Raw genomic sequence first — 27,835 nt, forward strand, 5'->3', positions numbered from 1 at the left:
TCTTTGAGAAGATTCAAGTCTCTTACCAAATCATTTATCTCCTCCTGGGAAAACAATTTTGGTCTTGTATCATCTTCAAAGTCAGAACTTGATTCATCATCTGGTTCAGGTCTGACTCCTCCTTCATTGGTGCTAGTTATCTCTTCAAAGGTAGCAGGGGCCTTGGGTACTGGTATATCTGTGCCATGGGGGATGGGACAAATTGCTGAGTGAATATTGGGGTATGAAATGGAATGCTTCCATTTTGAATTATACCCCTTCACATCCCATGAACAAAAGTAACGATCATCACTATGGTTCTTTTGCTCTCACCATACCATAGGAATCCCATAACGGAAAGCTTTTTTCTTACCCTTGAACCAATTTCGGAGGTCTTTAACACACCGTTTGCACACTTTATGAGGTGCCCAAGCTTTATCTTGATCACCAAGCTTTAGTCCGAAATAAGCGAAGTATACTTTTTTCACAAAGTTTGTAATACTCAGCTGTTGCTTCAACACTGTATATTTACCACAAATGTAACAGAAACTGTCAGGCGAATTAATACACTTCCGCTGAGCCATAATGCTAATTTTGGGAAACACGGTTGAATATGACGAGCTAACACGAACTGAGATGAAAAAGTGTGAACAGGCGAGAACCAAGATAAAACAATTGAATCAAGCCCGGGCATGTCAGAGCCTGCTCGTTCAGCTTGCAACATGTTGATGCTGGTTTCATTAGCTCACTCTGAAAGTTCTTTTCTTTGAAAGTTATATTTTTTGGCATTGTATATCTTCAATGCATTGATGTGAATTAATTAATAGTAATTTTGACTTTCAAAACCCTAAGATAAAAAAATACCCAAAATTGAGAAAAATACCGTATATACTCGAGTATAAGCCGAGATTTTCAGCCCATTTTTTGGGGCTGAAAGTCCCCCTCTCGGCTTATACTCGAGTCATACCCGGGGGTCGGCAGGGGAGGGGGAGCGGGGGCTATCTAATTATACTTGCCTACTTCCGGCGCGGTCCCTGGACGTCCCTGCTTCTTCCAGCGCTGCAGATTCTTCCTGTATTGAGCGGTCACATGGTACCGCTCATTACAGTCATGAATATGCGGCTCCACCTCCCATAGATTAAATCTTTAAATGAGAAGGTGTGTCCAAACTTTTGTTCTGTACTGTATATGGGCAGACTTACTGCATATGTACAGCCAGTCATGCTGCTGTGATTATTCTTATTCTGCTTTCTCTGGTGTAGATCTCCCTGTACATTTAAGGACTTTGATAGACAACATTTGTCTGTGCTCAGTATACCAGTATACATCTTTAAGTATATATATATATATATATATATACTAAATGAGAGAAGAAAATGTGGCACTCACCCTTCTGTGCAGTATAAGTGTTGTCCTTTATTTGCGATTAGCAGGTTACAGACATTTTCTGCGGTGGCTGGTGAGGAGAGGGGTGCAGGGAGTGAACAACTGGACGACGGCCGTTTCGCGCACTTGCGCTTCTACGGGTCCACTTTTTCTTCTCTCATTTACTTCATGGACTTTCAATTTCATAAGTTGTGCACCGCCCATGTCAGTAGCTAGCCTCGGAACGTCCAGATCTTCAAAGGATCTAGTATATCTATATATCGCTACGTAAAGTACAGCATTCGGTGCCGTTTATACCCATCTTTCTCTTAAAGTGCTTTGCTATATATATACAGTTAGGTCCATATATATTTGGACAGAGACAACATTTTTCTAATTTTGGTTATAGACATTACCACAATGAATTTTAAACAAAACAATTCAGATGCAGTTGAAGTTCAGACTTTCAGCTTTCATTTGAGGGCATCCACATTAAAATTGGATGAAGGGTTTAGGAGGTTCAGCTCCTTAACATGTGCCATCCTGTTTTTAAAGGGACCAAAAGTAATTGGACAGATTCAATAATTTGAAATAAAATGTTCATTTCTAGTACTTGGTTGAAAACCCTTTGTTGGCAATGACTACCTGAAGTCTTGAACTCATGGACATCACCAGACGCTGTGTTTCCTCCTTTTTGATGCTCTGCCAGGCCTTCACTGCAGTGGTTTTCAGTTGCTGTTTGTTTGTGGGCCTTTCTGTCTGAAGTTTAGTATTTAACAAGTGAAATGCTGCTCAATTGGGTTGAGATCAGGTGACTGACTTGGCCATTCAAGAATATTCCACTTCTTTGCTTTAATAAACTCCTGGGTTGCTTTGGCTTTATGTTTTGGGTCATTGTCCATCTGTAGTATGGAACGACGACCAATCAGTTTGGCTTCATTTGGCTGGATCTGAGCACACAGTATGGCTCTGAAGACCTCAGAATTCATTGGGCTGCTTCTGTCCTGTGTCACATCATCAATAAACACTAGAGACCCAGTGCCACTGGCAGCCATGCATGCCCAAGCCACCACACTGCCTCCGCTGTGTTTTACAGATGATGTGGTTTGCTTTGGATCATGAGCTGTACCATGCCTTCGCCATACTTTTCTCTTTCCATCATTCTGGTAGAGGTTGATCTTGGTTTCATCTGTCCAAAGAATGTTCTTCCAGAACTGTGCTGGCTTTTTTAGATGTTTTTAGCAAAGTCCAGTCTAGCCTTTTTATTCTTGATGCTTATGAGTGGCTTGCACCGTGCAATGAACCCTCTGTATTTACTTTCATGCAGTCTTCTCTTCATGGTAGATTTGGATATTGATACGCCTACCTCCTGGAGAGTGTTGTTCACTTGGTTGGCTGTTGTGAAGGGGTTTCTCTTCACCATGGAGATTATTCTGCGATCATCCACCACTGTTGCCTGCCGTGGGCGCCCAGGTCTTTTTGCATTGATGAGTTCACCAGTGCTTTCTTTCTTTCTCAGGATGTACCAAACTGTAGATTTTGCCACTCCTAATATTGCAGCAATTTCTCGGAAGGGTTTTTTCTGTTTTCGCAGCTTAAGGATGGCTTGTTTCACCTGCATGGAGAGCTCCTTTGACCAGCATGTTTACTTCACAACAAAACCTTCCAAATGCAAGCACCACACCTCAAATCAACTCCAGGCCTTTTATCTGCTTAATTGAGAATGACATAAGGAAGGGATTGCCCACACCTGTCCATGAAATAGCCTTGGAGTCAATTGTCCAATTACTTTTGGCCCCTTTAAAAACAGAGTGGCACATGTTAAGGAGCTGAAACTCCTAAACCCTTCATCCAATTTTAATGTGGATACCCTCAAATGAAAGCTGAAAGTCTGAACTTCAACTGCATCTGAATTGTTTTGTTTAAAATTCATTGTGGTAATGTCTACAACCAAAATGTGAAAAATGTTGTCTCTGTCCAAATATATATGGACCTAACTGTATCACAAACACCAGCATGATGGGTTCCGTGAGCCAAAAGCTGCACTGCTAAGTATGATCCATATAGCATTTTTCTTCTTTATAGGCATTTTATACTAGTACATAGAGCTAAATCTCTATATACCAGAAAATCTTTTTATACTTGTATATTAGGAGTAAAATAAAAGTATGTTTTCCAATAAACATGCTAAAAATAACAAAAAAAAACAAATAATTGCAGCAATGACATTTTTAATACGCCTTTTTTTTTAAACAAGTCAGTAGTAAACAAAAAGTACTGTAGATATATTTGGTATTCCTGTAATTGTACCAACCCGATCATTACAGTTGAAGAGATTCTGATGATTTGTAAATGGTGTAAAAATGTTGTGATTGTTTCTTTCCTGCATCAAATAAGAAAAACTTCATTCACTGCCTTCGCAGACTGAACAAAAATGTAAGTACCTCCTGTGGTTTAAAAATCATCTTTCCCTTTCGTGCTACTTTAGAACCCATCCAGATGTCCGTTTTTCATGTACGTGTTCTATTCGAGGTTTTCACGGATAGAACTCATACCAATTACAATCTACATGACTTTTTGCAGATTGCGTGTACGCAGCAAAATCACAGAGACATGTCCATTTTTTTTATTGGCATCACGTATAAAAATGATCCAATCAAGTCTGGGGGTCTGTAAAAATCACAGACAGAGCACAAATGGCATCTGTATGTAATCCTGGAATCCATGTGCCGCCTGTGATTAACATTACAATGAATAGGAGAAAATTCGAATTTATCTGCTAATTTTTTCATACATGGTTGGGGTTCTTATTAATTTTTGTAGTGACTTTTAGACAAGGCGATCATGGTGATTTAAGTCATTCTTGTACATAGGCTGTCCTGGTATTTTAGCTGAGCCCCATTCACATCTATGGAGCCCGGCTGCAATGCCAGGCTGTGGACAAGAGTGGCACTGTTTCTGGGGGAAAAAAAAATTGTACATTTTTTTTTAATCCTGTAAAGCCAGTGACATTGTGCTCTTCTTCAAGCCAAAAACACCCTTTTAGTGTAATTCCCAAGGGTTATTATATTAAATTGCTAGATATTAATTTATTTCTCAATAATCTAGAACTAAATTATACAGCACGTAATAACAAGCTCCCAATGGCATTCACAAATTTTTAGCAAAATGTTTATAGAGTTTCTCAGAACTGGAGATGCAAGATTCAGCTGTGGTACCTGGAAAGCCTCCATATTGGCCTTTCCTATGAATAATAGGGTAACATGACTGACTCTAGCTATAATCCCATCCCCTGATGACGCCACATCTGCGGTGGAACATGATGGGTGGACATGTGCTTTAGGAAAAACTGTCCTGTTTGCCCTATAATATGGACACCCGGGGTGTCACTATGTGATATTTGGCAATCGCCTCTACATTTTACTAGAATCGTTTAGGCAATATAAGGACAGAACGTTTCATGCTTAGTTTTACCCACTATTTTAATCCATAATAAAGTTAGGTTTTAGGACATGTTAGTGAGGGTTTCTTTTAGGTCATCCCAAATTGTAAATAATTATTATATATAAGGGTATGTTTCCACGATCAGGAATGGCTCAGTATTTGCTCAGGATTTGATACAGGTAAAATCTGCACCAAATATGCATCTGAGGTCACTGGCAGGTCACCTACGTTTTAGATACGTTTTTGATGCGTTTTTAATGCGTTTTTTTCATGCGGATTTGTGTGTGTTTTTGTAAGCTAAATAAAGATATACAAAAAAAAAAAGAACTGTGATGTCATTTCCTTGTCCAACCTCTTCTTTTACATACTCTATTGAAGAATAATGTTTACACACAGATTGATACATATATAGATAGATAATAGATTGATAGAGATAGATACATAATAGATAGATATAGCTATAGATAGATAGATTATAGATAGATGATACAAGATAGATAGATAATAGATAAATATAGCTATAGATAGATCTATTATCTATCTATTATATATATATATCTATAAATCTATCTATAGATCTATCTATTATCTATCTATTATCTATATATCTATAAATCTATCGATAGAGCTCTCTATCTATCGATATATCTATCTATCAATCTATCGATATATCTATCTATAGATAGATATATCTATAGATAGCTATATAGATATATCAATAGATAATAGATAGATAGATATATCGATAGATAATAGATAGATATATCGATAGATACGATAGATGATAGATAGATAACAGGTAGATAGAAGATAATAGATAGATATATCTATAGATAATACCAAGCCCGATGTTTAGTAATAAACATAATAAAATGGTATATAAAGAGTTAGGCTGGGATCACACATGAGAGAAACTCGGACGAGTCTTGCATCTTAATACCCAGCACTGCTTGGGTATTAATGCCAATTAATGCTGCATGTATTTCTATGCAGCCGCATGCACCGCTCCCGAGAGACGGCGGCAGTGCCGGGAATTAAGATGCAAGACTCGTCCGAGTTTCTCGCATGTTTGATCCCAACCTTAAATAATGACACACACGCACGGAATCTGCGTCAGTCCGGGGTCACACATGCAAGAAACTCGCATGAGTCTCGCACCTCAATACCCGGCACTGCCGCTGGCACTCGGGACCGGAGTGTGCGGCTGCATGTATTTCTATGCAGCTGAACTCTCCAGTCCAAGTTTCTCGCAAGTGTGGCACCGGCCTTAAATGCAATATCTGTTTAGTTTAAAAAAAAAATTGCAAAAAAATAGCGTGGGCTCCAGCGCAATTTTCTGCGCCAGAGAGGGAAAGCCAGTAACTAGGGGGCAATGTTTATAGCCTGGGAAGGGGTTAACACCCATGGAGTTTCCCAGGCTATGAATATCAGCCTGTAGCTGTATATTTGGCCCTATATACCAGCTCCCAGCTGCCCTAGAAATGGCGCATCTGTAAGATGCACCATTTCCAGCTCTTAGCCCCTCTCTTCCCACTGCACTGTAGTGGTGGCATATGGAGTAATAAGGGGTTAATGTCACCTTTGTAAGGTGACATTCAGCCAGCTTAGTAATGGACAGGCGTCAATAAGACACCTATTCATTACTAATCCTATAGTTTGTAAAGGGTTAAATAAACACCCACACATGCAGAATAAAGTATTTTAATGAAATACAACACCACAGTTTTGCCATCTTTATTACACTGGTAAACCAAGCGAAGCCATCGATCTTCTGAAAAAAACAAAACAAAAAACAAACAAACAGTATACTCCCTGGTCCGACGCAGTCCTTAATAACGAGTGTGCCACAACGAGTCTAGCTCTGCTACATCTGGATGCCTGACATCCAGACATAGCAAGGCTTGTAGATGACTACTGGAGATAACTCTCCGGTGATCACCTACACTCTAGCCCCTGTGGTCAGCTGACCATGAGAACTAGCTTAGGGTGACCGGAGATAACCCCCGGTCATGTGCACAGCAGTTCTCGCGGTAAGCTAAGTTATCGCGAGAACTGCAGTGGACGCGGACTTCCAGCGGTGTGACAGGTAAGACCTTATTTAAATTAGTAGACATGCGTAGTAAGCTGTGTTTACGCAGTTATTACGCATGTGACTAATTAGATGCAGTTTTACTGCATCTAATGATAATCTATGATAAATTTACGGTGCGGCGACAGAGCATGGTAAATAGACATGCTGCATTCTGGAAAGACGCGCTGCATGTCCGTTTCCGCGGGTCTTCCACCTGCGTCTTTCAACACATAGTGGAGTCAGTATTTCAAGAAACCCCCTCCACTATGCTGTATCATCTGAACGCTGCGTGTTTGACGCTGCGGATGTTCGCAGCGTCAAACACGCAGCGTTTCCTGACCGTGGAAACACACCCTAAGCCTCCCAAGCTTTTACAAGATATCCACAATTTGCACATTCATATTTTTTATTTTTCCATCAATATGGCTGTGTGCGGGCTTCTTTTTTGTGGGAGGAGTTGTATTTTTGAATGACACCACTGATTTTAGCATACAGTGTACTGGAAAACGGGAAAAGTTTCTGAGTGCTGTAAAATTGCAAAAAAAGTGCAATTCCACAGTTTGTTTTTTTTAACTATGCTCACTAAATGCTCAAACTGACCTCCCATTATGATTCTGCAGGTCACTATGAGTCCATAGACACCAAACATGTCTAGGTTCTTTTTTATTTAAGTGGTGCAAAAAATAGTCCAAAGTTTGCAACAACAAAAAAATGGCGCCATTTTCCGAGACCTGTAGAGTCTCCATTTTTTCCAGATCTTCGACTGTGTGAGGGCTTATTTTTTAGTCACCGAGCTGACATTTTTATTTGTAAGATTTTGGGGTACATATGATGTTTTGATCATCTCTTATTGAATTTTATAGAAATGTTGCACAACAAAAAAGTAAATCTGGCATTTTGATCCCCTTTCTCGTTACGCTGTTCACTGATTGGATTAATTATTTTTATGTTTTAACAGATCGGGCGTTACCAAATATGTGTATTATTTATTTTGAATGGGGCCAAAGGGCGTGATTTGAACTTTTAGATTTTTTTAATTTTTAAATATTTATAAAAACATTTTTTTACACTTTTGGAGACATAAAGCTGCGGTCGTCTCATCGCTTGTGCTACATAAAGCTATGTGTATCAAAAATAATCAATTACCCTGATCAGCAATGACAAGCACATGGTCTTCTGCAGAACCCCGGTTGTATTGTTTGTCAACGCATCGGTGCCCCACGATCATGTGACAGTGGCCGAGTTTGTGACACGCTTCCGGCGGGATCATGTTAAATGCTGTTGTCAGAGATTCACAATGGCGTTTAACACGTTAATAGCTGCGGATGGATCGCAATTCTACCCGTGGCTGTTAGGGGCACATGACAGCTGGTCAAATCAGTTGTCAAGTGCCGGAAAAGATGCGGGCTCAGCCTCGACTCATGGGGATACACGACTTATCGTGAAGGGGTTAAAGAAGAACCACAAAGTAGATTTCTTCACCAAAGGTAGCAATGTAGTCAGTATTACAGCTCCATTACAGCCTTGTCTTTACTTTAGATTCCACATTTATGCTGACAGGTTTTCTTAAAGTTGTTTTTATTATAATTTTGCCTGACTGGATATTTTTAACTATTGTACAATTATCAAAAATAATACATATTAATGGATATAACACTATACATTATTGCAAGCTTACATAGAGCTAATGTTCATGTGGGGCCTTTATAGCTTTGCCTGTGGACTACCGGACAGTTTGAAAAACCGGACCTTTTGTTCTTGGGAAGAGAAGATGTCTGACAGCAGCTTTCTCATCAGCTTTCTCCCCCCTCGCCACTGAAATTAACTAATGCTTGGCCAAATCGAGCATTTCCTGTGTATGGGGAAGTCAAGAGAGCCAAGAGTCAGTAGAATGAACGTTCGGCTGGCAGCTATTGCCTGTGTATGACCACTTTAGGTTGGTTATACACTTTTTAGAGAACGGTAGACCAAATGCTTGCTTGGCCAACAGCTCGCTCACTCAACCTCCCTATACACATGAACGCTAGCTTAAATTTTCGCAAGTTCTCAGTAAGAAAAGGGGAGTAGCCCACTGCCAGACATCTCAAATTCTCCTCCCAAGAACAGGAAATGTAGTCAGTTGAAATCAAATATGAAAGATCCTTTCCTCCCCAGCCATCTACCATCAGGGGAGATTGGAAAGGCCTCCATATACATTTGATGGCCACCTGGTTCTGCTGAAATGGGCAGGCATGGCAGATATACTGTACATCTAATGTGTATGGCCAGCTTAAATACAAAAGTAGGATACATTCTAATTTCACCAATAAAACAACCAACCTCGCAAAGTAGCCTGGTCTTCTCTCCTTCTTTTCTTCCTTGCTGTCCATGATAAATATTGTGAGCAGCCGGAACAAGTTCCTGAGTTAAGAGATGGTTTTCTATTCACTGCTTCATTTCCACTGCTTTTCTTCCTGCTATAACAACACAAAGACGTTTATTTGAAGACCTGGTGAACACACAACCTGCTCTCTGAGTGATCAGACATCAACTGCATAAGCTGACAGAGGGAGAAATAAACTTCAGTGACATAAAGTGGGTCACATGCCGTGCGCCATGTGCCAAGAGAAAAACATAACCACTGCATAAAAAATCATGTACACAATAGGCGGAATTATTTAGTTACAAAGTCTATGATAAATATTAGGAGTAGACCATTGCACAACTTCTGCCTGCAGGTGCTTTTCTGAATTGTCAAATTCCATATAGCTGCACACTGCTCCAATGCATTTAACACGTTTCACTGCACTAAGGTTGTATCTGACTTGAACATTTCTCCAACCCACTACTGGTCATGTAATGTCATGTGTAAGTCCACTTAGCCCATAGAAAAAGGAGGTTGAGCCAGCCTGAGCTGAGGCCTTTTACTCAAGAGCCTTTTCAGAAGCCACACAGGCTGCCTTTATGATACATACACCTTTACACCCTTGGCCTGGTTCACCATAACTGACGAAACTGTATGGGGACAGAATGACCGTAAATAAAATCTTTGCATGTTGTGAGCAGCAAATTCCATTTGCATGAGGCGATATGTTCCCGACAAAGATTGTCGGTTGGTGTAAACGAGCCTTTAGATTTTCAGGTTTTTAACACTGATTGATATATTCTTGGGATCCCATCAATATTAGACTGGAGGAAATCCAACTCTTCGCACCCTTTGTTTAAAGGGACATGGCAGTTCAAGCGAGTGCTGCAGCTCCTTTATTGTTTACACTTGATTTCACACTGGTTTGTATTAGGGCAGGTGCAGACGACCACGTATTCTCTCATCCAAGAAAATCAGGTCAGTTATGAAAATCACACACTAATCAAACTCTGAGCATAGGGTGATCCGATTTTCTCAGATGAGGAGAAGGTAGAGAAAAAAAAATCTCCATCTTCTCCATTCTATCAGTTCGTGGAAATTGGACTGTACTCATCTGAGAGCAGTTCAATGTTTTCCACAGACTCATTGACTTGCCCGGGCGAGTGTGATCCGAATACACTCACTATTCTATATATTTTCAAAAGTTTTCAGGTTCAGCTATTTTTAATTATTTCGACCTCCTTATTTCAAATCTGACAATGAAAATTTTTATAAACATATTGACCATAGAGTCATTAAACTCAGTCACGAAGTGTATTCAATCTTAAAACCAAATCTTTATTAACACATAGACAATACAAAACGTTAAAATAGTGCCTCAAAATCAGAATACATATTCACTCAAGGTAAGCGACGGGAACTACAAATGCATTCTATCCAATAACTATAAAGATTAAATAGTCCTCGATTAGCTCCACCTCATCAATGTCTGATGCGGGTACATCTAATCAGGATGTGGATATGGTCCCGTGGAATAAGCGCACCAGACATGGCGGTGCATCTAAACCACATGATTTTTTTAAAAAGAGACCATATCAAAGGAGCGACAGAATGAAGGTGATTAATCTATCATCACATGTGTTGTCTGACGAGCAGACGTCCATTCTTGAAAAGGGTCTCACTTTTTGTCCCTCATTTTCCCTAGATGCATTCACATCAGTGAAAGATGTACACCTCTTCTCAAGAAAATTAATTTTAAAGAAACTTCACCATAAAGGGCAAGGGGACTTATGTTTTGACACGGAGGTGGAAAGGGAAGCCCTGGCAGATCTGGAAGCTTTAGAACAAGAAAACTGCCCAGTGGAGGTGAGTGGGTTTCCGAACCATTTGGTGGGGAAGCCTAAAAAATTTCCAGCTTTTAATATTTGCCCAGCAGTGGAGGTATTTACACGGCTGGTCACAGGTGAAATAGAAAAGTTGGCCGGTAGTGGATTCCGCCATTCTAATATAAAACAGTCAGACAAAAAGGCTTTGGATATTCTGAAGGGGTGGGATGATGTGTTTAAACAAGCCGACAAAGGTGGAAATCTAGTTATATGGCCCCACGCCCAGTATGAGAAACAGGCATACAAACTTCTGAATAACAAAGACTGTTATAAAAAGCTGACCAGTAATCCCTTGAGGTGTTATCAGGACTTACTGAGTGACATTTTGGAAAAGGCATTCTTGGATGGCACAGTCCCTAAGAGACTGTGGGAGTTGATTAGAAATATGCACCCAAGAATGCCAACCCTATACTTACTACCAAAAGTGCATAAAGATCCCATTGACCCCCCAGGAAGACCCATTGTGTCGGGGAATGGGGGTCTTTGTGAGATCGTCACGCAGGTCCTCGACTACTACCTCAAGCCGTTAGTTTGTCAGTTGCCATCTTTTATTAAAGATACGACAGCAGCCCTGAGGAGACTGGATAACCTTCAGCTGGGTCCCAATAGTGTTATGGTCACCGCGGATGTGGAGGCGCTTTACACCTCAATTAGGCATGCAGACAGAGTCAGGGTAGTAGCGTGGTATCTTGAATCGAGTAACCTGGACAGGAAGCTGATTGTGTTGCTGCTCGAATTATTGGAGTTTGTGTTCACACATAATGTTTTTGTCTTCGGGCGGGGCACATATTTGGAATTACAGGGCACCGCCATGGGGGCATGCTGCGCCCCCTCCTACACAAACCTATTTCTGGGGGCTTGGGAGAGGGACATCTTTATGAGTAATCCCATCCCCCAGAGTCATCTCATCCAGGAATGGATGAGATATATTGATGATATCTGGTTTGTGTGGGAGGGGAGCATTGCTGATCTCAATGCCCTCATGGCCAAGTTGAATCAGAATAATGTTAACATTAAGCTCACCTTCAAATTTGGAAGATCGGTGGACTTTTTGGATCTGCAGATACGTGCCCGCCCGGAGGGGGAAATTATCACCAATGTTTTCCGAAAGGAAACCGCTACAAACTCTTTGCTGCATGCCCAATCTGCACATCTGCCCTCCACCATTAGAGGAATACCAATTGGACAATTCCTTCGGGTCCGTCGCATTTGTTCGAATGATGCTGATTTTGAGGTTCAATCTGGAAAATTGGTGGAGAGGTTCTCACAACGTGGTTATGGCCAAAAAACTATTAGGAGGGGTCTGATGAGAGCAAGGAACACATCTAGAAATGCTCTACTGTATAACAACAACCCTAAAATAAAAAATGATGGTAAAGATCAGGTGCGGCTGATTACGGGTTACCACAACAAATGGTTTGAGTTTAGACAGATTGTGGAAAAACATTGGGCAGTTTTACATACTGATCCGGTTCTAAAACAGATTTTACCGGTTAAACCTGCTATAGTAGCCAAGAGGTCAAGAAACATCCGTGACATTTTGGTGCATAGCCACTACGAGCCAAGTAAGAAACGGGACATCAATAAGGACTTGGTAGGCTTCTTCCCGTGCGGTCGCTGCAAAGCCTGCGCTAATTGTGTTAAGAGTAAAAAAATTTCAAATTTTGATGGGTCCAAAGCCTTTGAAATTAGGAAATTCATTTCTTGTACATCTAAGGGGGTGATTTATCACTCGACCTGCCCCTGTGGTAAGGTATATATTGGCCTTACCACTAGAGAGTTAAGGGTTCGTGTCCGGGAACATTTCCTGGACATTGAAAAAGCAAGAACGGTGGAGGATATTTCCAGTCTCAAGACAATTCCGAGGCATTACAAAAAATACCATGGTTGTGATCCTCGGATGATGAAAGTGAAGGGTATAGACCTGGTCAGTTTGGGTCCTAGAGGAGGTGATGAGGGGAAACTGCTGGCCCAGGTTGAAAGCCGCTGGATTTACCGGCTAGGCACCCTGGCTCCGCAGGGATTAAACGAAAACCTAGGCTTTGGATCCTTTTTGTGATTGCCTGCTTTTGTCGACTTGTGTACATATATATGGATATACATACAGTGGGGCAAAAAAGTATTTAGTCAGTCAGCAATAGTGCAAGTTCCACCACTTAAAAAGATGAGAGGCGTCTGTAATTTACATCATAGGTAGACCTCAACTATGGGAGACAAACTGAGAAAAAAAAATCCAGAAAATCACATTGTCTGTTTTTTTAACATTTTATTTGCATATTATGGTGGAAAATAAGTATTTGGTCAGAAACAAAATTTCATCTCAATACTTTGTAATATATCCTTTGTTGGCAATGACAGAGGTCAAACGTTTTCTGTAAGTCTTCACAAGGTTGCCACACACTGTTGTTGGTATGTTGGCCCATTCCTCCATGCAGATCTCCTCTAGAGCAGTGATGTTTTTGGCTTTTCGCTTGGCAACACGGACTTTCAACTCCCTCCAAAGGTTTTCTATAGGGTTGAGATCTGGAGACTGGCTAGGCCACTCCAGGACCTTGAAATGCTTCTTACGAAGCCACTCCTTCGTTGCCCTGGCGGTGTGCTTTGGATCATTGTCATGTTGAAAGACTCAGCCACGTTTCATCTTCAATGCCCTTGCTGATGGAAGGAGGTTTGCACTCAAAATTTCACGATACATGGCCCCATTCATTCTTTCATGTACCCGGATCAGTCGTCCTGGCCCCTTTGCAGAGAAACAGCCCCAAAGCATGATGTTTCCACCACCATGCTTTACAGTAGGTATGGTGTTTGATGGATGCAACTCAGTATTCTTTTTCCTCCAAACACGACAAGTTGTGTTTCTACCAAACAGTTCCAGTTTGGTTTCATCAGACCATAGGACATTCTCCCAAAACTCCTCTGGATCATCCAAATGCTCTCTAGCAAACTTCAGACGGGCCCGGACATGTACTGGCTTAAGCAGTGGGACACGTCTGGCACTGCAGGATCTGAGTCCATGGTGGCGTAGTGTGTTACTTATGGTAGGCCTTGTTACATTGGTCCCAGCTCTCTGCAGTTCATTCACTAGGTCCCCCCGCGTGGTTCTGGGATTTTTGCTCACCGTTCTTGTGATCATTCTGACCCCACGGGGTGGGATTTTGCGTGGAGCCCCAGATCGAGGGAGATTATCAGTGGTCTTGTATGTCTTCCATTTTCTAATTATTGCTCCCACTGTTGATTTTTTTCACTCCAAGCTGGTTGGCTATTGCAGATTCAGTCTTCCCAGCCTGGTGCAGGGCTACAATTTTGTTTCTGGTGTCTTTTGACAGCTCTTTGGTCTTCACCATAGTGGAGTTTGGAGTCAGACTGTTTGAGGGTGTGCACAGGTGTCTTTTTATACTGATAACAAGTTTAAACAGGTGCCATTACTACAGGTAATGAGTGGAGGAAAGAGGAGACTCTTAAAGAAGAAGTTACAGGTCTGTGAGAGCCAGAAATCTTGATTGTTTGTTTCTGACCAAATACTTATTTTCCACCATAATATGCAAATAAAATGTAAAAAAAACAGACAATGTGATTTTCTGGATTTTTTTTTCTCAGTTTGTCTCCCATAGTTGAGGTCTACCTATGATGTAAATTACAGACGCCTCTCATCTTTTTAAGTGGTGGAACTTGCACTATTGCTGACTGACTAAATACTTTTTTGCCCCACTGTATGTGTTGTCGTCAGTCGTTTTAATTTGTTTTATTTTGTGTTGGGCTTAGGTTTTTATTCATGTAGAATTGTAAGTGTTCGGTTTTAATTCTGCGCATTACTTTTCAGGTTCTCGTATTTTGCACCCTCTTTGTGGCTGGATGGGTTATCAACCGGATGATGGGATTTGGACACTTAAGAGGACGCCATGAGCTAATGAGACAACACCAAAGGGCTTTTTGAAAGCCGAATATTTTGAAGAGATATTAGGAGGCTATTACAAGCCTAAGGTCGGGACATAACATCGAGAGGTCATTATGGTTCCAGTGATGCTCCCCGCTATATCTCGGATAGTGAAGTTACCATTGGTGTATTGATGTTTTCTTGACAATAACTTGGAGCACAATGGACCCCACCCTTGGCTGCCACCCTGGAATGTATGGCATAGGTTGGTTCCATCTGATATTTTTGCATAAATGATAATTCATTTGGGACATTGATGTGAAACCGATTCCATCTGAGACATTGAGTCACCTTCACTGACAAGTATGGTCGAAATTTACAAGGATACGGATCAGAAACTGGCCGGATTGTTACAAACAATTGTCATCGTTTGTGTGATGTTTTCATCCTATTATGGTTTTGGTGGCATCATCTTGTGTTTTATGCTTCGGGGGTTTGGGGGTATGAGGTGGGTGCCTATTTTGTGAATCCTTCTGCCTATCAGCCCCATATGGGTAGGGTTTTGTTTCGTGGATGTTAGGATTTATATGGACCCATTATGTAGTGAGTCACGCTACCCCCCGGTCGCATTGGAGGCGATGGTGTCGTCTGGTACTCTGTCCTGCAGGTGGGGTGACTGATGCTCCTTGCTAGTCCTGTGTGGTTGGGGTTTTGGCGTGGCTTATATACAGCTTGGACCCACAGGGTATTGACATTCCCCTTTTTGGGGGGTGGTTGGGTTATCTCCAACGTTGGGGGTACTGTTACATCTAAGGGTTTTGCTACTGAGATTATTGTGGTATGTTTGCTTAGTGTGTCTAAATGTCGGGATGGTACCGTGAGTGTGCTGACTGGTCATGCCATCTATTTGTCGGTAAGGAGGGTGGACTATATTAGTTAATTCAGTCTATTTTCCGGGACATCCGTTCTCCTGTTGCTTGGGAGATATGAATTGGGAGAGGTGCCGCCGAGGTCCGATATCTTATTTAGCCTCCACCTGTAAGACACTTCCTTCTTGTGTGGCGGTTAGCCCGGTGCGGTGAACGGCTAATGCGGGCGGATGCAGGCTGGCCGGGATATGGACGGTGGACGGCTCCCCATGCCCTGGTTATTGCCGGTTTGAGGGAGTCTCCGGCTGGTTTGCTTGGAGCGGCCCCCAGCACCTGATTGGTGGAGCACCCGGGACCGCCCCCTTATGTCTTATCAAGGGATGGGTGGAAGGCTTTTCCGGGAAAGGTGTCGGGGCCAGCCCCTGTATTGTATTGGTAGAGGGGTGGAGGGTGTATCCGGATGACGTAGTGGGGATAGCTCCCCGTGCGGGATTGGCTGACAGCGGTGAGTGCCCCCGGATGACGCGTCGGGGATATCCCGATTTGAGTAATCTGATTGGTACGTGCGGATTTTAAATACCTATGCTGCCTGATCCTTGACACGCCCCCAGGAGGAAGCAGATGCGAAACGCGCGTCGGGGTTGTCAAGGGATAGCGTGCCACGAGGCCGGGGAACAGCGAGTCCACTGAGGTAATATGTATCGGGCAAATTGCCCATTTTTTTGCATATTTGAATATTGACAGTATAAGGGGGTCACCTGTATGGCTGGTTTGTTAACACTGAGTTGCACAGAGGCGTTTCGTTTGATGACAGGGGCTTTTTTGCCCTGGATCTTAGTAGTATGGGATATGTGTAATCCCCCCTGGATTTGAATAAATGTGGTAAGGGATTAGCCCTGGGTCCTGAACACATCCTCCTCTGTGTGGACCATCTGTGATTCATCAATAACTAATCTCGGTGTACTATCACTTTGAATAATTGGGCATTTCCCATGGAGAGATGTGTTAACAATGTGGTTAAGGATCACCTGATGACTGTGATATAATTTATAAGGAAACATCCTTTTAGGACTATTTAATCTTTATAGTTATTGGATAGAATGCATTTGTAGTTCCCGTCGCTTACCTTGAGTGAATATGTATTCTGATTTTGAGGCACTATTTTAACGTTTTGTATTGTCTATGTGTTAATAAAGATTTGGTTTTAAGATTGAATACACTTCGTGACTGAGTTTAATGACTCTATGGTCAATATGTTTATAGTTTATTTGGAGTGTGACCCATCCTTTATTTGAGGAAATGGGTTGGTGCTTTATGTTTAATGAAAATTTTTAGTTGGCTTTTGTGTCTATGCTATCAAAGTTTTCCTTTTACTGCTACATATAAGTAATGTATAATAGTTTGAATACTTTGAAACATTCATATTTTTGCAAATATAAAGATGCTAAATATTTAGTTATTCCAATTTTCTGATATTTATTTACAGGAAACTTAGCAACAATTCAAATAACTAAAACACGTCTAAACTATTGCGAATATAAAGTTACAGAAATTGCACTGTAAAATATGGTCTTCATTCACTAACAACTCTTTTTTTTGTTTGTCTCTTGTACTCCTGCATCAAATCAGTCCTAAAAATTGTCCAACAGTAATCTGGAAGCATGGATGGATTTCATTTTCCTTTATATCTTTTCTCTATAGCTGCAATATCTTGGTGAAATCTCTGACCGTGCTCGTTGCTGATTTCTCTACAGTTTGGTGGAAAAAAGTCGAGACGCGAACACATTTTTAACCCCTTTCTGACCTCGGACGGGATAGTACGTCCAAGGTCAGATCCCCTGCTTTGATGTGAGCTCTGGTGGTGAGCCCACATCAAAGCCGCTACATGTCAACTGTTTTGAACAGCTGACATGTGCGCGCAATAGCGGCGAGTGGAATTGCGATCCACCTGCCACTATTAACTAGTTGAATGCCGCTGTCAAATGCTGACAGCGACATTTAACTACCGCTTCCGGCCGCGCAGCCGGAAATGCACGCATCGCCGACCCCCGTCACATGATCGGGGTCAGCGATGCGTCAGGATAGTAACCACAGAGGTCCTTGAGACCTCTATGGTTACTGATGCCGGTTTGCTGTGAGCGCCACCCTGTGTTCGGCACTCATAGCAAGCCTGTAATTAAGCTACATAGGAACGATCTGATGATCGCTGCTATGTAGCAGAGCCGAGCAGGCTATGCCAGCTTCTAGCCACCCATGGAGGCTACTGAAGCATGGCAAAAGTAAAAAAAATGTTTAAAAAAATTTGAAATAAATAAAAAAATTTAAAAGTTTAAATCACCCCCTTTCGCCCCATTCAAAATAAAACAAAAATAAAATATACACATATTTGGTATCGCCATGTTCAGAATCGCCCGATCTAGCAATAAAAAAAATGCCAGCTCAGCACGCACAAAATAAGCCCTCACCCGACCCCAGATCACGAAAAATGGGGATTTTTTTTCACCACTTAGATATAATAAAACCTAGACATGTTTAGTGTCTATGAACTCGTATTGACCTGGAGAATCATAATGGCAGGTCAGTTTTAGCATTCAGTGAACCTAGCAAAAAAGCCAAACAAAAAACTCGCATAGGATTGCACTTTTTTTGCAATTTCATCGCACTTGGAATTTTGTTCCCATTTTCTAGTACAAGTCATGGTAAAACCAATGATGTCGTTCAAAAGTACAACTCGTTCCGCAAAAAATACGCCCTCACATGGCCATATTGACAGAAAAATAAAAAAGTTATGGCTCTGGGAAGGAGGGGAGTGAAAAACGAACACGGAAAAACGGAAAATCCCAAGGTCATGAAGGGGTTAAGGATAGGTTACAGCCAGAATCCATATATGTTTTAAGGATATTTTCCACCAACTCTTCATAGTTACCTACAAATTAATTACCAGTAGTACAGTACCATTCACCCATGTACAAGGCAACTCGCTACACTATAAATACTCACGGAGAAACTTGTACTGCAGGCATGTACTACGGAGGACAGAGAATGAACTTCAATCCAATATTGCAGCCAGCATGCAGCCAGCGGGTAAGGAAAGGGTGAATCAAACACCCGAAAACCCCGCCTCCATGGCTGAAGATTGTTCCCTCCAAATTCAGGTGACAGAGTCCCTTTAAATTCTTTTGCATTTTTATCCATTGCCTTTACAAGTTCTTTATTAGGCCCAACCTGATATGAAATGTCGGTAACAAAATTTTATGTGTGTCAACAAGTGCTGGATGCAGGACATTTTACACCTTGATTGAAGGGAATGTGGAAGAGGCAGAACTCTTTTTTTGTAGTGATAATCTTATGCACAGCTATCCCACTTACACAGAAAGTAGCATTACTTTGTCTATCCACCCTGGAGAACAAGTAAGAGGGCAACCAACTTTAACCCCTTTACCCCCAAGGGTGGTTTGCACGTTATGAACCGGGCCAATTTTTACAATTCTGACCACTGTCCCTTTATGAGGTTATAACTCTGGAACGCTTCAACGGATCCCGGTGATTCTGACATTGTTTTCTCATGACATATTGTACTTCATGATAGTGGTAAAACTTCTTTGATATTACCTGCGTTTATTTGTGAAAAAAACGGAAATATGGCGAAAATTTTGAAAATTTCGCAATTTTCCAACTTTGAATTTTTATGCAATTAAATCACAGAGATATGTCACACAAAATACTTAATAAGTAACATTTCCCACATGTCTACTTTACATCAGCACAATTTTGGAACCAACATTTTTTTTTTATAAAGGCACAGATGATTGGCCTCGGGGAGACCAAAACATCCAACACCGCGGAGACACCATCACGTGTTTCTCAACGCACTGATTCCAGAACACTGCCCCCATCCCTTATGGGAAATATGCAGATGCATGTAAAGAAGCTGCGGAGACACCATCACGTGTTTCTCGACGCAAGCAGTGAATAGCCAGGCCTTTCCCCGGGAAGGAACAACCACGGGAAAGGCAGCATCCTATAAAGGCTCCTAATAGCCAGATTCCTACTCCACACTGATGAGGGGCAAAAACCCCGAAACAGCTGTGGATGGATACCATGCTTGGCATAGGTGGCTTTCCTTCATAGGATGCTGCCCTTCCCGTGGTTGTTCCTTCCCGGGGAAAGGCCTGGCTATTCACTGCTTGCGTCGAGAAACACGTGATGGTGTCTCCGCAGCTTCTTTACATGCATCTGCATATTTCCCATAAGGGATGGGGGCAGTGTTCTGGAATCACTGCGTTGAGAAACACGTGATGGTGTCTCTGCGGTGTTGGATGTTTTGGTCTCCCCGAGGCCAATAATCTGTGCCTTTATAGCCTTTTTACTAGGCACTGCTCCTAATAGCCAGATTCCTACTCCACACTGATGAGGGGCAAAAACCCCAAAACAGCTGTCTGTGGATGGATACCATGCTTGGCATAGGTGGCTTTCCTTCATAGGATGCTGCCCTTCCCAACATTTTTTTTTTGTTAGGTAGTTATAAGGGTTAAAAGTTGACCAGCAATTTCTCATTTTTACAACACCATTTTATTTTAGGGACCACATCTCATTTGAAGTCATTTTGAGGGGTCTATATGATAGAAAATACCCAAGTGTGACACCATTCTAAAAACTGCACCCCTCAAGGTTCTCAAAACCACATTCAAGAAGTTTATTAACCCTTCAGGTGTTTCACAGGAATTTTTGGAATGTTTAAATAAAAATTAACATTTAACTTTTTTTCACAAAAAATTTACTTCAGCTCCAATTTGTTTTATTTTACCAAGGGTTACAGGAGAAAATGGACCCCAAACCTTGTTGTACAATTTGTCCTGAGTACGCCGATACCCCATAAGTGGAGGTAAACCACTGTTTGGGCGCATGACAGAGCTTGGAAGCGAAGGAGCGCCATTTGACTTTTTAATGCAAAATTGACTGGAATTGAGATGGGACGCCATGTTGCGTTTGGAGAGCCACTGATGTGCCTAAACATTGAAACCCCCCACAAGTGACACCATTTTGGAAAGTAGACCCCCTAAGGAACTTATCTAGAGGTGTGGTGAGCACTTTGACCCACCAAGTGCTTCACAGAAGTTTATAATGCAGAACCGTAAAAATAAAAAATCATTTTTTTTTCACAAAAATTATCTTTTCGCCCCCAATTTTTTATTTTCCTAATGGTAAGAGAAGAAATTGGAACCAAAAAGTTGTTGCACAATTTGTCCTGAGTACTCTGATACCCCATATGTGGGGGTAAACCACTGTTTGGGCGCATGGGAGAGCTCGGAAGGGAAGGAGCGCCGTTTGACTTTTCAATGCAAAATTCACAGGAATTGAGATGAGACGCCATGTTGCGTTTGGAGAGCGACTGATGTGCCTAAACATTGAAACCCCCCACAAGTGACACCATTTTGGAAAGTAGACCCCCTAAGGAACTTATCTAGATGTGTGGTGAGCACTTTGACCCAGCAAGAGCTTCACAGAAGTTTATAATGCAGAGCCGTAAAAATAAAATAAAATTTTTTCCCACAAAAATTATTTTTTAGCTCCCAGTTTTGTATTTTCCCGAGGGTAACAGGAGAAATTGGACCCCAAAAGTTGTTGTGCAATTTGTCCTGAGTGCGCTGATACCCCATATGTGGGGGGGAACCACCGTTTGGGCGCATGGGAGGGCTCGGAAGGGAAGGAGCGTTATTTGGAATACAGACTTAGATGGAATGGTCTGCAGGCGTCACATTGCATTTGCAGAGCCCCTAATGTACCTAAACAGTAGAAACCCCCCACAAGTGACCACATATTGGAAACTAGACCCCCCAAGGAACTTATCTAGATGTGTTGTGAGAACTTTGAGCCCCCAAGTGTTTCACTACAGTTTCTAACGCAGAGCCGTGAAAAAAAAAAAAAATTCCCCCCAAAATTATTTTTTAGCCCCCAGTTTTGTATTTTCTCGAGGGTAACAGGAGAAATTGGACCCCAAAAGTTGTTGTACAATTTGTCCTGAGTACGCTGATACCCCATATGTTGGGGTAAACTCCTGTTTGGGCACACGGGAGAGCTCGGAATGGAAGGAGCACTGTTTTACTTTTTCAACGCAGAATTGGCTGGAACTGAGATCGGACGCCATGTCGCGTTTGGAGAGCCCCTGATGTGTCTAAACAGGGGAAACCCCCCAATTATAACTGAAACCCTAATCCAAACACACCCCTAACCCTAATTCCAACGGTAACCCTAACCACACCTCTAACCCAGACACACCCCTAACCCTAATCCCAACCCTATTCCCAACCGCAAATGTAATCCAAACCCTAACCCTAACTTTAGCCCCAACTCTAACTGTAGCCTTAACCCTAACTGTAGCCTTAACCCTAGCCCTAGCCCTAACCATAACTCTAGCCCTAACCCTAGCCCTAACCCTAGCCCTAACCCTAACCCTAGCCCTAACCCTAACCCTAGCCCTAACCCTAGCCCTAGCCCTAACCCTAATGGGAAAATGGAAATAAATACATTTTTTTAATTTTTTGTATTTTTCCCTAAATAAGGGGGTGATGAAGGGGGGTTTGATTTACTTTTATAACGGGTTTTTTAGCGGATTTTTATGATTGGCACCGGTCACACACTGAAAGACGCTTTTTATTGCAAAAAATATTTTTTGCGTTACCACATTTTGAGAGCTATAATTTTTCCATATTTGAGTCCACAGAGTCATGTGAGGTCTCGTTTTTTGCGGGACGAGTTGACGTTTTTATTGCTAACATTTTCCGGCACATGAGATTTTTTGATCGCTTTTTATTTCGATTTTGTGAGGCAGAATTACCAAAAACCATGAATTTCTTTTGGGGGAGGCGTTTATACCGTTCCGCGTTTGGTAAAATTGATAAAGCACTTTTATTCTTCGGGTCAGTACGATTACAGCGACACCTCATTTATATCGTTTTTTTATGTTTTGGCGCTTTTATACGATAAAAACTATTTTATAGAAAAAATAATTATTTTTGCATCGCTTTATTCTGAGGACTATAACTTTTTTATTTTTTTGCTGATGTTGCTGTATGGTGGCTCTTTTTTTGCGGGACAAGATGGCGCTTTCAGCGGTACCATGGTTATTTATATCCGTCTTTTTGATCGCGTGTTATTCCACTTTTTGTTCGGCGGTATGATAATAAAGCGTTGTTTTTTGTCTCGGTTTTTTTTTTTTTTCTTACGGTGTTTACTGAAGGACTTAACTAGTGGGACACTTTTATAGGTCGGGTCGTTACGGACGCGGCGATACTAAATATGTGCACTTTTATTGTTTTTTTTAATTATTTAGATTAAGAAATATATTTATGGGAATAATTTTTTTTTTTTTTTCATTATTTAGGATTTTTTGTTGTTGTTTTTTTACACACTTGTAAATAAAAATTTGAACTTTTTTTACTTTGTCCCTGGGGGGGACAATACAGATCGGTGATCTGCCAGTTTGCACAGCACTCTGACAGATCACCGATCTGTCTCAGAGTGCTGCAGCGTTACCAAGTGCACTTGGTAAGGCACCTCCCTCCCTGCAGGACCCGGATCCGCGGCCATCTTGGATCCGGGACTTGCTGCAGGGGGGAAGGTAGGAGACCCCCGGAGCAACGCGATCACATCGCGTTGCTGCGGGGGTCTCAGGGAAGCCCGCAGGGAGCCCCCTCCCTGCGCGATGCTTCCCTGCACCGCCGGCACATCGCGATCATGTTTGATCGCGGTGTGCCGGGGGTTAATGTGCCGGGGGCGGTCCGTGACCGCTCCTGGCACATAGTGCCGGATGTCAGCTGTGATATGCAGCGGACACCCGGCCGCGATCGGCCGCGCTCCCCCCGAGAGCGCGGCCGATCGCCTATGACGTTCTATTCCGTCCTTGGAAAGTAGGGCCCACCCCACATGGACGGAATAGTACGTCTAATGGCAGAAAGGGGTTAAGTCAGCACAGAGGGACCACAAATGTTGGTCATGGTTCAGGCATATCAACAGCTGTTTCATGTTGTCATAGGTTTCTTTTGTGTGGACTGCATAACCAACTAGAATTGAAGTTAACGCATTGCAATTTTGGAGTAAGACAGCTATTAGGCTTGTTTTGGACAAATCGATGAACTGCCTCTATTCCTCTGGATTATAACTTATATTTACAGCTTCTATTAAACTGCTTATGTTGTTGCATGCCACAAGATCGTCCTCCATGAAGAAGTATTGGACAAGATCTTTATCACAGTTCCGGAAGGTGTGGTTACAAGGTGTGATTCAGTTGAGGTTGCTGACAGAAAGTCTGGGTCATGAGAGGAGGATGCCTCATGACACCAAGCGCCTTCTTCCTCACTTGACTTGTTTCTGGAGCTTTTGTAACCGGCAGCTCTTCTGTATCTGGTACTGGGCATATTGCAGATGGAATGTTTGGATACTGTAAAGTCCACTTCTTACTTGAAACTCTTTTGCTAATGGGGTGGGCACCATGCAGAAATAGTAATTGGTAACATGATCGGTTTGCTTCCTCCAGATCATTGGGACTGTAAAAGGCATTGCCACTTCCCATGCAACCACTGGGTAAGATGTGAAGCACATCTATTGCAGCATATGTGTAGAGCCCAACTCTTGTCCTGATCTCCTATTCTGCAGCCGAAATGTAGCTTTTAGGCTTTCCTTATCATGGTAGTCAAGTTTCACCTTTGTGATGCAAAAGTGACTTATTTGCATATGCAGCAAAAACCATCTGCTTTGTTAATGCAAGAACGAGGCATATCCGGAAAAACAAATAGAAACATGTTAATATGCTAAGAAACTAAGCTAAGGCATCCAAAAACTGTATACCTTACACAAAGATGAACCAGACAGAATCCAAGTTGCTGAGGCTAAGATAATAAATTTGACACAGGAGAGTGGCAACGCTGAGGACTACTGTACTGAATTCCGACAGTGGTCCACTGAGGTTCAGTGGAACTATGCGGCCCTTAGGTGCCAAATTAATAGAGGTCTGACTGAATCCCTGAAGGACACTCTGGTTCTGCATGAGCCCCCTTGTTCTTTGGCGGAGGCCATAACCCAAGCCATACAGATGTATTACAGAATTTGTGAGAGGCATGATGGGCAGCAAAATATCTTGTTTACCTTCCTTGAGCATCCCTGTTTACCCGAGTTAAAGCAAATGGAGGTTGATGCTGCCAGTTTTCGAGCTGTGGAGAAGAAATTAAGACAGGAATTTGGACCCTCTTTCTACTGTGGTATCACAGGACATTTTTAACCCCTTCATGACCCAGCCTATTTTGACCTTAATGACCTGGCCGTTTTTTGCAATTCTGACCAGTGTCCCTTTATGAGGTAATAACTCGGGAACGCTTCAATGGATCCTAACGGTTCTGAGATTGTTTCTTCATGACATATTGGGCTTCATGTTAGTGGTAAATTTAGGTCAATAATTTTTGCGTTTATTTGTGAAAAAAATGGAAATTTGACTAAAATGTTGAAAATTTCGCAATTTTCAAATTTTTGATTTTTATTCTGTTAAACCAGAGAGTTATGTGCCACAAAATAGTTAATAAATAACATTTCCCACATGTCTACTTTACATCAGCACAATTTTGGAAACAAAATTTTTTTTGCTAGGAAGTTATAAGGGTTAAAATTTGACCAGCGATTTATTTTTACAACGAAATTTACAAAACCATTTTTTTAGGGACCACCTCACATTTGAAGTCAGTTTGAGGGGTCTGTATGGCTGAAAATACCCAAAAGTGACACCATTCTAAAAACTGCACCCCTCAAGGTACTCAAAACCACATTCAAGAAGTTTATTAACCCTTCAGGTACTTCACAGCAGAAGAAGCATCATGGAAGGAAAAAATGAACATTTAACTTTTTAGTCACAAAAATGATGTTTTAGCAACAATTTTTTTATTTTCCCAAAGGTAAAAAGAGAAACTGGACCCCAAACGTTATTGTACAATTTGTCCTGAGTACGCCGATACCTCATATGTGGGAGGGAACCACTGTCTGGGCGCACGACAGGGCTCTGAAGGGAAGGAGCGCCATTTGACTTTTTCAATGAAAAATTGGTTCCAATCTTTAGCGGACACCATGTCGTGCTTGGAGAGCCCCTGTGTGCCTAAACATTGGAGCTCCCCCACATGTGACCCCATTTTCAAAACTAGACCCCCCAAGGAACTTATCTAGATGCATAGTGAACACTTTGAACCCCCAGGTGCTTCACAAATTGATCCAAAAAAATGAAAAAGTACTTTTTTTTCACAAAAAAATGTTTTTTTAGCCTCAATTTGTTCATTTCCACATGGGCAACAGGATAAAATGGATCCTAATATTCATTGGGCAATTTCTCCTGAGTACAGTGATACCTCACATGTGGGGGTAAACCACTGTTTGGGCACGCGGCAGGGCTCGGAAGGGAAGGAGTGCTATTTGAATTTTTTTAATGAAAATTAGCTCCAATCGTTAGCGGACACCATGTCGCGTTTGGAGAGGCCCTGTGTGCCTAAACATTTGAGCTCCCCCACATGTGACCCCAGTTTGGAAACTAGACCCCCCCAAGGAACTTATCTAGATGCCTAGTGAGCACTTTAAACCCTCAGGTGCTTCACAAATTGATCTGTAAAAATGAAAAAGTACTTTTTTTTCACAAACAAATTATTTTCGCCTCAATTTTTTCATTTTCACATGGGCAATAGGATAAAATGGATCATAAAATTTGTTGGGCAATTTCTCCTGAGTACGACGATACCTCATATGTGGGGGTAAACCACTGTTTGGGCACTCGGCAGGGCTCGGAAGGGAAGGCGCGCCATTTGACTTTTTGAATGGAAAATTAGCTCCAATTGTTAGCGGACACCATGTCGCGTTTGGAGAGCCCCTGTGTGCCTAAACATTGGAGCTTCCCCACAAGTGACCCCATTTTGGAAACTAGACCCCCCAAGGAACTTATCTAGATGCATATTGAGCACTTTAAACCCCCAGGTGCTTCACAGAAGTTTATAACGCAGAGCCGTGAAAATAAAAAATCATTTTTCTTTCCTCAAAAATTATTTTTTAGCCTGCAATTTTTTATTTTCACAAGAGTAACAGGAGAAATTGGACCCCAAAAGTTTTTGTCCAGTTTGTCCTGAGTATGATGATGCCCCATATGTGGGGGGGAACCACTGTTTGGGTGCACGTCAGGGCTCGGAAGGGAAGTAGTGACGTTTTGAAATGCAGACTTTGATGGAATGGTCTGCGGGCGTCACGTTGCGTTTGCAGAGCCCCTGATGTGCCTAAACAGTAGAAACCCCCCACAAGTGACCCCATTTTGGAAACTAGACCCCCCAAGGAACTTATCTAGATGTGTGGTGAGCACTTTAAACCCCCAAGTGCTTCACAGAAGTTTATAACGCAGAGCCGTGAAAATAAAAAATAATTTTTCTTTCCTCAAAAATTATGTTTTAGCAAGCAATTTTTTATTTTCACAAGGGTAACAAAAGAAATTAGACCCCAATAGTTGTTGCCCAGTTTGTCCTGAATATACTGATACCCCATATGTGGGGGTAAACTACTGTTTGGGCGCACGTCGGGGCTCGGAAGGGAGGGAGCACCATTTGACTTTTTGAACGCACGATTGGCTGGAATCAATGGTGGCGCCATGTTGCGTTTGGAGACCCCTGATGTGCCTAAACAGTGGAAACCCCTCAATTATAACTCCAACACTAACCCCAACACACCCCTAACCCTTATCCCAACTGTAGCCATAACCCTAATCACAACCCTAAACCCAACACACCCCTAACCACAACCCTAACCCCAACACACCCGTAACCCTAATCCCAGCCCTATCCCTAACCCTAATCCCAACCTTAACCCTAATCCCAACCCTAACCACAACTTTAACTCCAACACACCCCTAACCCCATCCATAATCCTAACCACAAGCCTAATCTTAAACCTATTTACAACCCTAGCCCTAATTTCAACCCTAACTCTAATTCC

The 27,835-nt window shown here is 42.0% G+C and overlaps 1 protein-coding gene across 4 annotated transcripts in view; it reads right to left on the reverse strand.

Moving 5' to 3' along the window:
• Positions 1 to 27,835, reverse strand: part of NCOA7 (nuclear receptor coactivator 7) — a 252,173-nt gene that overhangs the window by 181,882 nt on the left and 42,456 nt on the right. For all 4 annotated transcript variants that reach the window (XM_069726086.1, XM_069726084.1, XM_069726087.1 and 1 more), the window contains exon 2: positions 9,179 to 9,315. In XM_069726086.1, the coding sequence (XP_069582187.1) occupies positions 9,179 to 9,228 (50 nt within the window). In that variant the 5' untranslated portion in view covers positions 9,229 to 9,315. The remainder of the gene's footprint in view (positions 1 to 9,178; positions 9,316 to 27,835) is intronic.

This window comes from Ranitomeya imitator, chromosome 5, assembly GCF_032444005.1.
Source record: "Ranitomeya imitator isolate aRanImi1 chromosome 5, aRanImi1.pri, whole genome shotgun sequence".
Taxonomy (NCBI): domain Eukaryota; kingdom Metazoa; phylum Chordata; class Amphibia; order Anura; family Dendrobatidae; genus Ranitomeya; species Ranitomeya imitator.